Here is a 15,415-nt window from a genome sequence, read left to right as displayed (position 1 = left end):
AATGCTCAGTTAATACCATGACTAATGGAAGCTGGAATTTGATTATTCTGCCCAAGGTTCTGAATGTGTGCTCTTGTGGAAAGTATCCAGGAAGGTAGTTTCACCTGAAAAAGCATAGAATTTGAACACAGTAAGTCTTTGTCCTTTGCTCCTGGTTTTAATTTTGATCTGATACAAGAATTCATACACAGAAGTGAACAAAAAGTTGTCATATTTTTCCTTGGATACAATTTTCACTGTAAAAACTTTTTTTAATTTTTTTCCTGGCTAAATATTCAACAGTAACATATTCCTCCCTCTCGTTATCAAGCTCTTCAAAGCCCTTTAATACCTCAATCTGAGTATAGAATCTTAAATCAGATCTTGATCATATTGTTGCTGAAAAACTGTATGCGATGTTTGAACTACCACACGTTCAGAATTCAGTATTAACCAAAGCCAAATTCATTTAAGAAGACCTTTTACTATCTAAATACATCAAAGACACAAAATGCATGAAAACAAACCCAGAGTGTGGTATAATTTAAAAGCAGCATCAATACCAAAGTGTTTTTAATTGAGTGGCACTTTTTTGTCTTCAATTATAATGAGTGTGTTGTATACGCTTTGGTTGTTAATTTTCCTGATACTAAGGCAACTTTAACTTTACATACATTTTCCTGATTGCCGATCTCTGAGAGGAAGTTGTCAGTGAATGATGGACTTCCCTAAAATTTAGGTAATTTGATTGGTAATGATAATAATGAAATATTAATATGGTATTGTTAAGTGCTTACTATGTGCCAAGCACTGTTCTAAGTGCTGGAGTAGAGACCATCAGGCTGTCCCACATGGGGCTCACAGTCTTCATCCCCATTTTACAATGAGTTAGCTGAGGCACAGAGAAGTTAAATGACTTGCCCAAAGTCACACAGCTGACAAGTGGTGGAGCCAAAATTAGAACCCACGACCTCTAATTCCCAGGCCCGTGCTCTTTCTGGTTGAGTCAGTTGTTCTTCAGACTGGAATAATCCAATTGAATTTATATACAATCATAAAAATTATAAATTATAATTTTAAAAAATGTATATAATTGGGATTCTGGAGTTTTATTTCTCAGAGAAGGACTACATTGCCATCTGTTCACAAATGTAAGTATTTGATGCATCACAGTGTTCATAAAAGACATAGAGTCCCATTCCAAAATAGGCACAGTTTCCTTTATGGGAAAGGTTAATCACTGTTAACCTAAAAGAGAGAAAGACACAGGTTTCAGTTACAGAGCATAGTAATCATTTAGTAGCATTTTAAATATTAAAAGATCCTTCAGTAAGAGACTTTTCAGTTTTGAAACATGAAGAATGATCTTTTTTTTCCACAAAGAAAGTAGGAACAAAGTGAATGAGGAAGGGCTCACTTTGGATCATTTCTTGCCCTAGTATATGTGGGAAACTCAGGGAGACCGTGGTGAATCTTCAAACACATGGACTTCCCTAGGTTTGGTCTGAAACTACTGGATTGTTCCCATCCACAATTTCCCCCCAGATGCCAATTTAGGAATCTTCCCTTCTCCCTGATTCATTTGGGAGAGTGGTTCTAAGGCAAATTATGAAATTTACCCCCACGGTGCAGAGAAACTTACTTGTCCTGTGAGAGAGCAGAAGCGTCCTCCCACAGCGAGGGCCCTGCTGTGCCGTTATGAGACAGCCCAACCCAATAGGACGCTTTCAGGTATTTCAGGAAACTCTGGTTGGAACCATGCAGAAAAAAAAATATTAAATGGCATTTCTTGCTCTGTTTCTGTTAGACTGTAAGTTCCTAGAGAGCAGGGATAGAGAAGCAGCGAGGTTCAGTGGAAAGAGCCCGGGCTTGGGAGTCAGAGGTCATGGTTCCGAATCCCAGCTCTGCCACTTGTCAGCTGTGTGACTGTGGGCAAGTCACTTCTCTGGGCCTCAGTTCCCTCATCTGTAAAATGGGGATTAAAATTCTGAGCCCCACGTGGGACAGCCTGATCACCTTGTATCCCCCAGCACTTAGAACAGTGCTTTGCACATAATAAGCACTTAACAAATACCACCATTTATTTTATTTTATCTTCTTATTCTATTGTACTCTCACAAGTCCCTTTGCAGAAGTAGCCTAGGAAGGAGAGTTCGGTCAGAGAAAAGTATGACATTTGGGGGCTACTGTGTCTTAATTTTTCCTGCCCCTTGGTTTTGATTTTGACCTACTCCACACACAGTAAGCATTCAATAAATAGGATTGATCGATTGGTTGGTTGCTTTTTCGTAGGAGCAATGTAGGAGCAAAGTATATCAAGAAGCAGCATGGCTTTGTGGAAAGAGCCCGGGCTTGGGAGTCAGAGGTCATGGGTTCTAATCCAGGCTCTGCCACTTGTCAGCTGTGTGACCTTGGGCAAGTCACTTCACTTCTCTGTACCTCAATTACCTCATCTGGAAAACAGGGATGAAGACTGCGAGCCCTATGTGGGACAACCTGATTACCCTGTATTTACCCCAGCACTTAGAACAGTGCTTGGCCTCATAGTAAGCATTTAGCAAATATCAACATTAATATTATCATTATTATTATTATTATTATATCAGGAGGATATAAAAATAAGATTGGCATATAACTAATACTTAGCAGCATCAGAAAGCTTTAAATAACCATCTAATCACTTTTGGTTGAGGCAGAATTCGCCCTCCAGGAGCTTTCATCGCATGGTAGAAAACAACCATTACATGCATAAATTTAGCTGCCTAATACTGAATTGGTAGAAGAATCACTTAATTGAGTGGGACTTCTGGAAAGTCTGAAGTGAGGTGAGGTCAATGCCCAGTTCATTCTGAACCTAATCGCTTGTATCCGTTTTTCTAATCAGGGTTGAGCCAGGATTCATGAGCAAATCATTGAAATCATTCTCCTCTCCTCTGCCAGGGGTGAATACACTGTGGGCATTATTCAGAACCCTAGAGTACCACTGGGGTTGGGTAAAGAACATTCTGTTCTCTGAATCAGTAGAAATGAGTCCCCTAGCTCTACCCTAGCTCCAGGGCTCTTACTGGCCAAATTGGACTCCTTCGCGTTAGTCTTCCCAGTATTCCCCTAATGTCAATCCATTACCGACATTTGCTGAGCACCTACTGAGTGCAGAGCATAGATCTAAGTGTTTGGAGAGTACAACAGAAGCGAAACGATTGTTCCCGTCCCTCAAAGAATTTGCGACCAAAAAGATTTTGAAATACAGGGATTGGGAGAAGAACAAAGATGAAATAGGCTAAGTGTGAACATGCCAGCGTGATAATACACAGAGTATTCGCTTCTCTTCACACTGCTTATACTAGATCAAACTTGTTGGAGCCTCTCAGTTGCTGCGGAGAGGTCAGGTTTTGGAAAACTATCTGGATTGAAGTTGTCACGTGCATTACTTCACGATGTTGATGAAGTGTGAGACATCCTCTCCCTCTTAATATCTGGGAAGGTCGTGGGGCTGGTCAGTTGAGAGAGAGAGCCCTCTATACCTCAGTATGAATAGACTAAAATGAAAAAATCCTGACTACTAATCTCATGCATGTTCCTTCAGGATGCACTACTTCTGAAAGTAAATATTAGACCGCAAAATGTAAGTAAACACACTTCTAACTCTTCTCTGCTGTCTATCTTCAGGAGACTGGAATTCTTTTTCTTGCAGGCAGCTTGACTGTTTGGCCAAGGCTTGCTTTCTTTGGAAATATAATAGCAGCTCCCTCTACTCCAAATCCAGTTTTCTGAGCAAGTGCCATTATAACAATCTAGATAAAGAATAGAGAAAATAATTAATAATTAACAGTGTTTCATTTATATAGAACCAAAGCACTTACACTTCAAATAAGTCATTATATTTTTATTGTGTCAGAACAGTGCTAGTCACTTAGTACACATGAAGCACTAGAAGAATACCACTGATTGATTGATCCATAACAACCCTGAAAGATAGCTAGAGGTGGGGATGATTAGATTCTTGTTAAAGATGAATAAACTGAGAAAGCGAGAGGTTATATTATTTGTCCCAGGATAACTCTTTGGGTCGATTTCATGGCTAAAATCAAAGCCCAGGACTCCACTTCCGATCCCATGTTTTGGGGTTTTTTTTTTTTTCTGAGGAAAAGAGACACATAGAGAAATATTATTCCCATTTTACACATGGTTTGTGACTTGTATAAGATCCTACAGAAACTGTGGCAAAATTGGTACCAGAACTCAAACCTCCTACCTCCCAGACTAGTTTAATTGTATGCAGGGCATCAGTGACTATGAATATAATTAATACTATCTGATATAAAAGAATGATGAAATGGAAAGTTAATAAAAATACATAAAGAGAAATGTCACTCTTGTGCAGATAGGATGCCCCTGAAGTGATTTCCTAATTATGCATACAACTATAGCTGAAAAGATCCATAACCAACATCCCTTTCCCCATTATTTTCAATTTTCACCCATATTTGTGAAGACGTATGCACTCATTGGAGCTTCTAAATGGACTTACAAAACATATCGAGAGAACTGCATCTGCTTTTACTCACCCCTCCTTCCTCCATAATCCGAATGAACTTCACTTTATTACCACGGAGACTGATAACCTTGCCTAGGCTTGATTTATATTTGTTCTTCTGGTCCAACGCTAATTTCAAATAGTGTGGGGAAAGATTTTCTCAGTGACATTCATGGTATTTTTCAACCTTTACTTACACAAGGAGATTCAGGTGACTTCAGAGAAAGGCTGAAAACAGAACTATAGCCTGGCCGAATGATGAAGCGTTAAGTATGTGTGCTCAGATTTCCACTCTAATCTTCCTTCACCCTTGCCTTATTTTTGCTCCAGATGAATATTTGAAATGTCAGTTGACCTTCACCTACCTCTCTGGGATGTGGTGTTGTTTGGAAGTGCAGGAAGGCTTTGATGTCCTTGGTTGGAAGAGTCTATATTAATGATCAAGGGTATTATTGGTTATTATTGTTCCAATGATTAAAATGAGATCAATTCAAGGTGGTTAATCCACATCATCAATCCATGATTCTAAGGAAGAATTATTACTTCAGAAGCATCACTCTGGGCTAATCGTATTTTGTTTCGTCGTGACATTACTTACGGTTCGTAATCAGGACAGTGATTACTACTATGGAGGCCATGAGTCCGAGGGACAAGATGGCCAGAGTTCCAGCAAATAACGGCCAGGGAAGAACTGAGCAATCTGGCAAATAGAGAAAAGGACCGAGTAAACAGAACAGAACTCACCTTCCCACCCAAACCCTGTCCTCCCCAAGACTTTCCCAACACTTTAGGCAGCACCACCATCCTTCCCGTCTCACGAGCCCGTCACCTTGGCATTATCAACTCACCTCTCTCATTCAACCCACATATTCAGGGTCCCCATATCCCGTTGATAGGACCTTCACACCATAACTAAATTCTGCTCTTTCCTCTCCATCCAAACTGCTGCCCCATTAAGCTCTTGATTACTGCATCCTTGCTGACCTCCCTCCTTTTTATTTCTTTCAACTTCAGTCCAATACTGTACTCAGCTTTCCAGATCATTTTACTACCAAACTGTTCAGGTCTTGTTTCTCCACTCCTCAAGAAATCTAGTACTTGCCCGTCTATCTCCTCAGCCTACAGAAACTCAGTACCATTGATCTGAAAGAATTCAATCCCCTTGCCCCTTCTTACCTTATCTTCCTGATTGCCTACTACAACCTAGCCCACATACTTCACTCCTCTAATGACAACCTACTCATCTATCTCACCCCCAACCTCTCACAAGCATCCTGCTTCTGGCCTGGAACTCCCTCACTTTTCAGATTGGGAAGACAGTTGCTTTTCTGACCTTTGAAACCTTATTAAAATTATATCCCCTGCAAGGTGCCTTCCCTGACTAAGTCTTCATTTCCTCTTCTTCTATCCCATGTCGCCCTAGAACTTGGATCTGCATCCTTTATTCACCCCTTCCTCAGCTTCACTGCACTGATGTACACACCCTTAATTGTTTTATTTATATTGTCTGCCCCTCTAGACTGCTTGTTGTGAGCAGGGAACATCTCTACCAAACCTGTTCTATTTTACTCTCCCAAGCACATAATTCAGTGCTTTGCAAATAGCAAGTGCTGCATAAAGATGATTGATTAAATAGGGGTGATATCAGAAGGAGCAGGTGGAATGGGAATTCAGGGAAAGATTGGAGAAAATTTAGGACCCATAAACCGGTCAGTGAGTGGCCTTAGAGAAGGAAGATGATCTTTTCTGCTTAATTCAGAAATGGCAATCAACTCAACAGCACCAGTGACCCCCTACACAGGATGTTTCATCAACCTGGAACCAACCCTCAGCCTCTCCTGAGACACTATTGACCCCACTATGGAAGTCCCTTAGATAGTCAGCCAGTCAGTCAACCGTATTTATTGAGTACTTCCTCTGTGGAAAGCACTGTACTAAGTACTTGGGAGAGTACAGTACAACAGTATAACAGATACAGTCCCTACCCACAACAAGCTTAAAGTCTATAGGGGGAGATAGGCATTAATATAAATAAATGGAATTACAGATATGTACGTAAGTGCTGTGTGGGACTGGAAAGGGAGATGAATGAAGGGAGCAAGTCAGGGTGATGTAGGAGGGAGGGAAAGAAAGGGAAAAGAGGGCTTAGTCAGGGAAGGCCTTTTGGAGGAGATGTGCCTTCAATAAGATAGTACAGGGATCTCTACCTCAAACACACCACGGGGTCAAAGGGGTTAGCCAGAGATCACCAACTGATTCACCCAGTGCTCCAGAATCATTTGGGGTGTTCTGAGAGGAAAATGACTTTCACTAGGAAGGGTGAAAAACACCACCTCCCACCTATTCCCTAAATTTGGAGCTGAGCTCTAGGTGGGGCCTGTGTGGAGAAAGCTTTTCATTTTAGAGTTTGCTGAACATAGGACTGTAGTCCTGACTCCTATCTCTGAAATCCAGCCAGGTTAATCTGCATTTGATAATGCATTCTGAATTCGCATAATTTGTGTGATACAGAACTACATAAATTGGGAATCAGACACGCCTCTAGATTGACAGCTTTAGGAGCTATAGTTACTTGGAAGGCCTCTTCTTGACTACTGTGCATTTCAATGACTCCATTTGTGTTATTAATTAAGTTATGATTCTAGTCATTCATTGTTTAGGATATTCTTTCAACCATGCCTGATGGGACAGACAGAGATCCAATTTTATTTGAATCCTGGTTGGAATGTTACTAATTCCACAATTTCCCTTGATAACTTTAAATAGAGCATGGCTGGTCTTTATCCTGGTATTTGATGATCCAGCAATCAAATTAAATCCAAAGAGGTGAAAACTCCCTTGGGTTCTAACACAAGACTATCCCTGATCCGACAATCTGCCAAAATGTATCTCTTTGGGCAGAAATCTATTCAGCTGTCAGTTTTTAAAAGTGTGCCTTTGAAAAAGTGTGGCTTTTCAGAGATCCAGTGTGGTAAATTCTGTAGCATAAGCAATCAAAAAATTCTAATAGCAATAATGAAAATTGTGGTACTTGTTAACCACTTACTATGTACTAAGCACTGGTCTAAGCATTGAGGTAGATATAAATTAGACACAGTTCATGTCCCAGATTGGGCTCACATTCTTAATCCCTATTTTTTACCGATGAGGTAACTGAGGCACAGAAAAGTTCAATGACTTGCCAAGGTGACTTGCCCAAGCAGATTAACAATGGAGCTGGGATTAGAACTCATGACCTTTTGACTCTCAGGCCCCTGCTATATCATGCTGGTTCAGATACGCAAATCAGAATTGCTACTCTTTCTACCAACCCTACCTAAAACTCTGAGACCCCTGAGAGATCAGTGACATCATGAATGATTATTTTAATGTAATGTCAGAAATTAAGGAAAGGTTTGTCTCGGGCCTCCCAGCTTTGGAAGAAATTTAGGTTGGTAATATTCTATACCTTCTCTCTTCACTTTTGTATGTCTTCTCTTCTGCTTCTGCAATGCGTTGGGAAATTTCATTTCTTCAGAGGCTATATTGTGTTCACTCATCTCTGAAAAGGACAGGTGAAAGGGAGAGGTCAGTCCTCAGAAGACTTCGGGGGAGGTGGAGGGAGAAGAATCTGGGCAAAACAGCATGAAGCATATGAACCATCACACTGCACTCGGCAAGGAGAGGAACATAAAAGAACATGGAAAGTCTTGTATCATGATAGAACACAAATTGAGAATCAGTCACAAAAAAAGCTGTGAGCCTCAAATGGGACAAGGATTGTGTCTGATCTGATCCTCTTGTATCTACCAAACAATCAATGGTGTTTATTGAGGATCCTCTGTGTGTAAAGCAATGGGAGAGTACAGTACAGTGAGTTGGTAGCCACTTCTCTGTCCACAGTAAGCTTACAGTCTAGAGGTGAAGACTGTAATAAATGTTACACATATGTGCCTAAGTGCTGTGGGCCTGAAGGTGGGGTGAATATCAAATGCCCAGTGAGTAATAATAATAATAACGATGGTATTTGTTAAGGGCTGTGGGGGATACAAGGTAATCAGGTTGTCCCACATGGGGCTCACAGTCTTAATCCTTATTTTATAGATGAGGCCCAGAGAAGTTAAGTGACTTGCCCCAAGTCACACAGCTGACACGTGGCAGAGCCGGGAATAGAACCCATGACCTCTGGCTCCCAAGCCTGGGCTCTTTCCACTGAGCCATGCATGCCTAGATGAAGTAGAAGGGAGAGGGAGTCAGGGAATAGAGGACAATCAGGGAAAGCCTCTTGGAGATGTGGCCTTATTATTCATTCATTCAATAGTACTTATTGAGTGCTTACTATGTGCAGAGCACTGCACTAAGCTCTTGGAATGCACAAATCGGCAACAGATAGAGACAGTCCCTGCCCTTTGACGGGCTTACAGTCTAATCGGGGGAGACAAACAGACAAGAACAATGGCAATAAATCAAGGAGTTCAAGAGTCAAGGGGAAGAACATCTCAATAAAACAATAGCAAATAAATAGAATCAGGGTGATGTACAACTCACTGAACAAAATAAATAGGGTGATGAAGATATATACAGTTGAGTGGACGAATACAAAGCTGAGGGGATGGGACGGGAGAAGAGGAGGAGCAGAGGGAAAGGGGGGAGAAGAGGGTTAACTGCGGAGAGGTGAAGGGAGGGTAGAGGGAGTAGAGGGAAAAGGGGACCTCAGTCTGGGAAGGCCTCTTGGAGGAGGTGAGCTTTAAGTAGATTTTTGAAGAGGGGAAGAGAATTAGTTTGGCGGAGGTGAGGAGGGAGGGCATTCCAGGCCCGCGGGAGGACATGGCCCGGGGGTCGACGGCAGGATAGGCGAGATCGAGGCACAGTGAGGAGGTGGGCGGCAGAGGAGCAGAGCATGCAGGGTGGGCAGTAGAAAGAGAGAAGGAAGGAGAGGTAGGAAGGGGCAAGGTGATGGAGAGCCTTGAAGCCTAGTGTCTTTGAAGGTGGGGAGAGTGATGGTCTGGTGGAAATGGAGCAGGAGGAATCAGAGGAAGGAAGTGGGAAAGGGGTCAGCAGTGAAATAGATGCGATTTGGGCACAGTGAAGAAGCTGGAGCTAGAGGAGTGAAGTGTGAGGGCTGGGAGGGCTGAAGTGTGAGGGAGGAGATCAGCGTGGTACTTGTTAACCACTTACTATGTAAGGGAAGAAAGGGTGAGCTGATTGGGAGGCTTAAAGTGGATGGTAAGGAGCTTCTGTTTGTTGCGGAAGGAGCTGGGCAACCACTTAGCACAGTGTACACTTGGCTTGACACCCAATGAGTGCTTAATAATTACCAAATAAATGAAATGAAACCACCCCAATCCCTTTTCTCCAATGTCCATTTATGTAGGAGGATGGGAGGCCATATGGGAAGTTTGATGAGCAAGAGAATTGACTCGGAAGAAAGAACCATCCAGTACATACAGAGATGAATTGAGATCCCTCAATCGTCTCCTGGATTAAAGGAAACAGTCGATGAGTAGATAATCTCCCCTTCTGAGTATATTTTAGCTTCCCTCATTGATAACCCCTGGAGCTACTGGGAGGACTTCTCCCAGTTCAATAGCCCCAAATGCTCTCAGAAATTCCTTTTCACTGTTGTCATTGTCAGCATCATCAGGGGATGACAGTTAATAACCTAGAATGTGCTCTGCACTAGACATTAGAGAAGTCTCTCTGGAACCTAGAACCCTTGACATCCCCCACCCCTCCTCCCCTAGGTGCCTCTAATTAAAGGGAAGACCCACCACAAACAAATTTGACTGCCGACAGCAAAACATTTTGGAGGCTAAGCACATACAAGAAACACTGAGGAAGAATCAATCCTGGACAGACTTTCCTCCCAGCCCATATTACATTTTCTCAGCAATTCAAATATTTTCTTGTGGTTCAAAAGCATACACATAAGAGCCATTTCCCTTCCACGGTGAACTTTCTTCTTGACTCTCTTTGTCAATAATGACCAGCTTCTGAGTCCATGAAGGCAAGCTAAAAGTGAAGGGTTAGACACACGGATTATCTCAGTTCTTGTGAGTGAAATTTGGGGCTTAAATTTAGTAGTTGACAATACAAACTTTGCCTTGAAATGCAGATATTAAAAAAAAAATAGTATGCAGGTTATCAATGTGATAGATGCTTGGATGTTTACATGGATCTTGTACCAAGAACGATTAAAATGAAACAATCCAATGACACCCAAATAATGTATTCTCTGGTATTTATCTGATCCACATATTTAACCCATGTGGAGGAAGATTGTCAGATAATCTAGCATCTATTTAGGGAGAAGTAATCTTCCTTATTTCCCATCATACAAGGGAAGAAAATTGTAAAATGGACAAATACCTGCGCCGAGAAGGGATTTTCCAGTGTCTCTCGCAGACGGGGCGGGTTCTGGAGACCAAAGGAGGGATGAAAAGCTGAGGAAACCAACCAGCTCTAGTCCTCCAGGGAGAACTACTGAGAGGCACTGTGTGTCTGGCAGCTCAGTGACAATTGTTCAGAATGAGCTGAGGATGGAACATATCTTCACTGTACAAAGCTCACGATGGAACACACAGGAAGCCGCTCGCTGCAACTGGTTTGAAGTCTGCTATCCCTACTGCACTTGCTCAGGGCTGAAGCAAAGAGTTATCAATTGGTCTATCAGGCACAGACCACCAAACACCTGGGTCTCATCCCTTAATGAATGCATTCAGTCTCAATTTGGGGTATTCAAAAATCTCTTATGCCAGGCTGGAACCCCAATATCTTGGAATTTTTGGTGGGTTAGAGATACCTATTTCACATTATCTTTAGCACTGTTACTATTTAAAATACCTCTTATTTGGGCAGATACTAATCAGGGACAAATTCTGCTCCAAGATGAGGGTTTACAGTATGCAGAGAACTGGACTGAGCACTTCAGAGAATTCACTACAGTAAGTAGAGATGATTCCTCAAAGAAACTTACAAATTAGGGACAAAAGAGTTAGCAAACTGACGTGAGACCTGGATAATCTCTTAGCTCTGTACTCTGTGCACAACCAAGTCTCCAAAAATCATATAATGTAGCCTGGATGGCCTCTCTGAGCCATAAATGCTCAGTGTGGATATGCTCTGTGGTGCTAGCTATCATGGGAGGAGCTGGGAGACCCCTGGAGATGATGAATAGCAAAGTGAGCACCCAAGGAGGTCACAGAATATAGGAGAAGTGAAGGACAGTTTTTGAGACCACACAGACGTCCAACGTGAAACTAACTCAGCATTGTAAATTGTGACTGCAGAACATGCTGCTAAGGAACTATGGGCTCAGAAATCTGACTCTGTTCCGTTCCACAAGAAGGAACTATAAAGAGCTGGATAGAGAGGCCGGTTTCTTCCAGCAGTTAGCAGAGATGAATTCCTTCCATAAGCCTTCTATGCATCTATGAGATCACAGAGGAAAGTTCAGTTATGTGTGCTCAGGCATCATTAATGCAACATGGGATTCCCTCACGTTTATCTTTCGACGTTATTGTGCACTGATTGCGTTGGTAGTCAGTCAGTTAATGAGGACAGATTCATTCGGTGCCCTATAATATCAGCCTCATCAATACTCAGTGGTGTTTATGGAGTGATTACTGTGCAGAGTACTGTACTAAGTGGCAGAATGCAATGCAATCTCTGCCCACAAGGAGCATACAGTCTAGAGGGGACCCTGTGTTCTGGAAGAATGCTGCTCAGCTGACTTTCATGAAAATAGTCATTATGCACTTTCAAGAAACGATTATGTCTTAGGTTTATCCCTAAATCACAGCTGTCTCTTAGGAAATTAACTCTGGAACGTCCAACAAGATAAGGCTTTACAGAGTTGTTCAGTCAAATTCTTGCTAGGATTCACTTTCTATAGACCAAGGATTGGCCTGTTTAATCTGTGGCATTGGGGAGATACCTGATAAGGAGAAAGAAGATACCAGATAACACAAATGTACATTTTTAGCAAAAACTCTCCAAAGTCTGGCCCTAAATGGTGGGTGCAGCTTTGAATTCAATCCCACATCTTGGAATTAAATACAGTAGGGTTGGGATCAGAGCAGATACTTATTTTAGAACGAATGGGGAATGGAGCAGGCATGGCCTGTGAAAGGAGGGAAATAACTGATCAGTTGGCCGAAGTGATCTTTCAGGCACCCTAAGGAAACTATAGGAGGATGAGGGATATGATAGTGCCAAGAGATGAACTACAAAAAATAGAGAGAAGAATGTAGGCTTCTGCCATCAAAGAAGGATTATTATTATTGTAATCGTAATTATTATTAGCATTTATTAAGCTCTTATGATATTCCTGACCACTGTACTGAGTATTAGGGTTGCTAAAATTCAATTAATAATAATAAGAATGGCATCTGTTATGTGCTTACTATGTGCCAAGCACTGTTCATTCATTCATTCAGTAGTATTTATCGAGCGCTTACTTTGTGCAAAGCACTACTCTAAGTGCTTGGAATGTACCAATCGGCAACAGAAAGAGACAGTCCCTGCCCATTGATGGGCTTACAGTCTAATCAGGGGAGACAGACAAAAACAATAGCAACAAATAAAATCAAGGGGATGTACATCTCATTAAAGCAATAGCAATAAATAGAATCAAGGTGAAGTACATCTCATTAACAAAATAAATAGGGTAATAAAAATATATACAAATGAGTGGACGAGCACAGTGCTGAAGGGAGGGGAAGGGAGAGGGGGGAGGAGCAGAGGGAAAGGCGGGGAAAAGGGGGCTTAGCTGAGGGGAGGTGAACGGGGGGGTAGAGAGGCAGCAGAGGGAAAAGGGGAAGCTCAGTCTGGGAAGGCCTCTTGGAGGAGGTGAACTCTCAGTAGGGCTTTGAAGAGGGGAAGAGAATTAATTTGGCGGAGGTGAGGAGGGAGGGCATTCCAGGACGCCGGAGGACGTGGCCCAGGGGTCGACGGCGGAATAGGCGAGAACGAGTGACGGTGAGGAGGCGGGCGGCAGAGGAGCAGAGCGTGCGGGGTGGACAGTAGAAAGAGAGAAGGGAGGACAGGTAGGAGGGGGCAAGGTGATGGAGAGCCTTGTAGCCTAGAGTGAGAAGTTTTGTTTCGTGCAGAGGCTGATAGGCAACCACTGGAGGTTTTTAAGAAGGGGGGGTGACATGCCCAGAAATTTCTGCAGGAAGATGAGCCGGGCAGCAATTGAAGAATAGACTGGAGCGGGGAGAGAGAGGAGGAAGGGAGATCAGAGAGAAGGCTGACACAATAATCCAGCCGGGATATTATGAGAGCCTGTACCAGTAAGATAGCCGTTTGGGTGGAGAGGAAAGGGCGGATCTTGGCGATAATATAAAAGTGAGACCGGCAGGCCTTGGTGACGGATTGGATGTATAGGGTGAACGAGAAAGCTGAGTCAAAGATGACACCGAGGTTGCGGGCGCAGAGAGACGGGAAGGATGGTCGTACCATCCAGTGATAGGGAAGTCAGGGAGAGGACAGGGCTTGGGAGGGAAGATAAGGAGCTCAGTTTGGGCCATGTTGAGTTTTAGGCGGTGGGTAGACATCCAGGTAGAGACGTCCTGGAGGCAGGAAGAGATACAAGCCTGAAGGGAGGGGGAGAGGACAGGGGCAGATGGGGATACAAGGTAATCAGGTTGTCCCACATGGGGATCACAGTCTTAATCCCCGTTTTACAGAGGAGGTAACTGAGGCACAGAGAAGTTAAGTGACTTTCCCAAAGTCACACAGCTGACAAGTGGCAGAGCGGCGATTAGAACCAGTGACCTCTGATTCCCAAGCCCATGCTCTTTCCACTGAGCCACGCTGTTTCTCAATTAGATCAGACACAATCCCTGTTCCACGTGAGACTCACACTCAAAGGGAATGGGAAAATAGGGATTTAATCCCCCTTTTACAGATGAGGAAACTGAGCCACAGAAAAGCTAAATGACTTGCCCAAAGTCATATAGCTGGCTAGTGGCAGAACTCGTGTTAGAACCCAAGTCTTCCAGCTGGTGTTAGAACCCATGCTGCTTCTAAGTAACTGGAGATAAACTGTCCATGAAGCAGCATGGCTCAGTGGAAAGAGCCCGGGCTTGGAAGTCAGAGGTCATGGGTTTGAATCCCTGCTCCTCCGCTTGTCAGCTGTGTGACTATGGACAAGTCACTTAACTTCTCTGTGCCTCAGTTACCTCATCTGTAAAATGGGGATTAAGACTGTGAGCCTCACGTGGGACAACCTGATTACCCTGTATCTACCCCAGTGCTTAGAACAGTGCTCTGCACATAGTAAGCACTAAACAAATACCATAAAAAAGTAGATATTAGGAGGGTTTGAGGTAGGTTGGGAGGAGGAAGGGGGAGGGTTGTTCTGAAAAGATAAAAAGATTTTTTGGTCTTTCTCTCTGGTATAGACTGCACTCGGAAGAGTAAACTCTGCGGGTCACCCAAATAGAGTTCTTTTCTCAAAAGGCCACCTCAGCTCATCAGTCCCACACCTCCATAAACAGTTCCCTTTGGGTTTTTCAGTGAGTGCCCTGAGGCCAAGGGCCATATCTCATTCCCTCTTTAGTTTTCCCCAAAGCTTAGTCCAGTACTCTGTACCCCATCAACATTTATTGAGCACTTACGGTATGCAAACCACCAGACTAATCACTTGGGAATGTGCAATACAAGAGAGTTGAAACAGTCTACAGATCCTATGATTATAATAGCGATACTAGAGGATCCAGCAGGTGCTTAAGACTAGTATTACTACTACAGTTGGTAGGAAGCAGCAGATAGCTGGTCAACCTGCCGTGAGACCGTCCGTAATGGCATGACGCTCCTGAATCTGCAGCTCTGGGAAGACGGAGGCAACAAGAAGGAGTAACAGAAACAGATTCAGCGATGCGAAACAGGGTGCTCTCCACATGAAAACCAAGTGGA

The 15,415-nt window shown here is 43.0% G+C and overlaps 1 protein-coding gene across 1 annotated transcript; it reads right to left on the bottom strand.

Annotated features, from left to right (window-relative positions):
- Positions 1-1,106: 1,106 nt before the first annotated feature.
- LOC114817651 (NKG2-D type II integral membrane protein-like) lies at positions 1,107-8,166 on the bottom strand. The gene is made up of 6 exons (XM_029081597.2): positions 7,965-8,166; positions 5,115-5,216; positions 4,882-4,944; positions 3,619-3,773; positions 1,622-1,725; positions 1,107-1,227 (listed from the first exon to the last, which is right to left on the bottom strand). The coding sequence occupies exons 1-6, from the start codon at positions 8,053-8,055 to the stop codon at positions 1,107-1,109; spliced, it is 636 nt and encodes a 211-aa protein (XP_028937430.1). The 5' UTR covers positions 8,056-8,166.
- Positions 8,167-15,415: the final 7,249 nt, after the last annotated feature.

This window comes from Ornithorhynchus anatinus, chromosome 17 (genome assembly GCF_004115215.2).
Source record: "Ornithorhynchus anatinus isolate Pmale09 chromosome 17, mOrnAna1.pri.v4, whole genome shotgun sequence".
Classification (NCBI taxonomy): domain Eukaryota; kingdom Metazoa; phylum Chordata; class Mammalia; order Monotremata; family Ornithorhynchidae; genus Ornithorhynchus; species Ornithorhynchus anatinus.
This window is presented reverse-complemented; position numbering and strand designations above follow the sequence as displayed.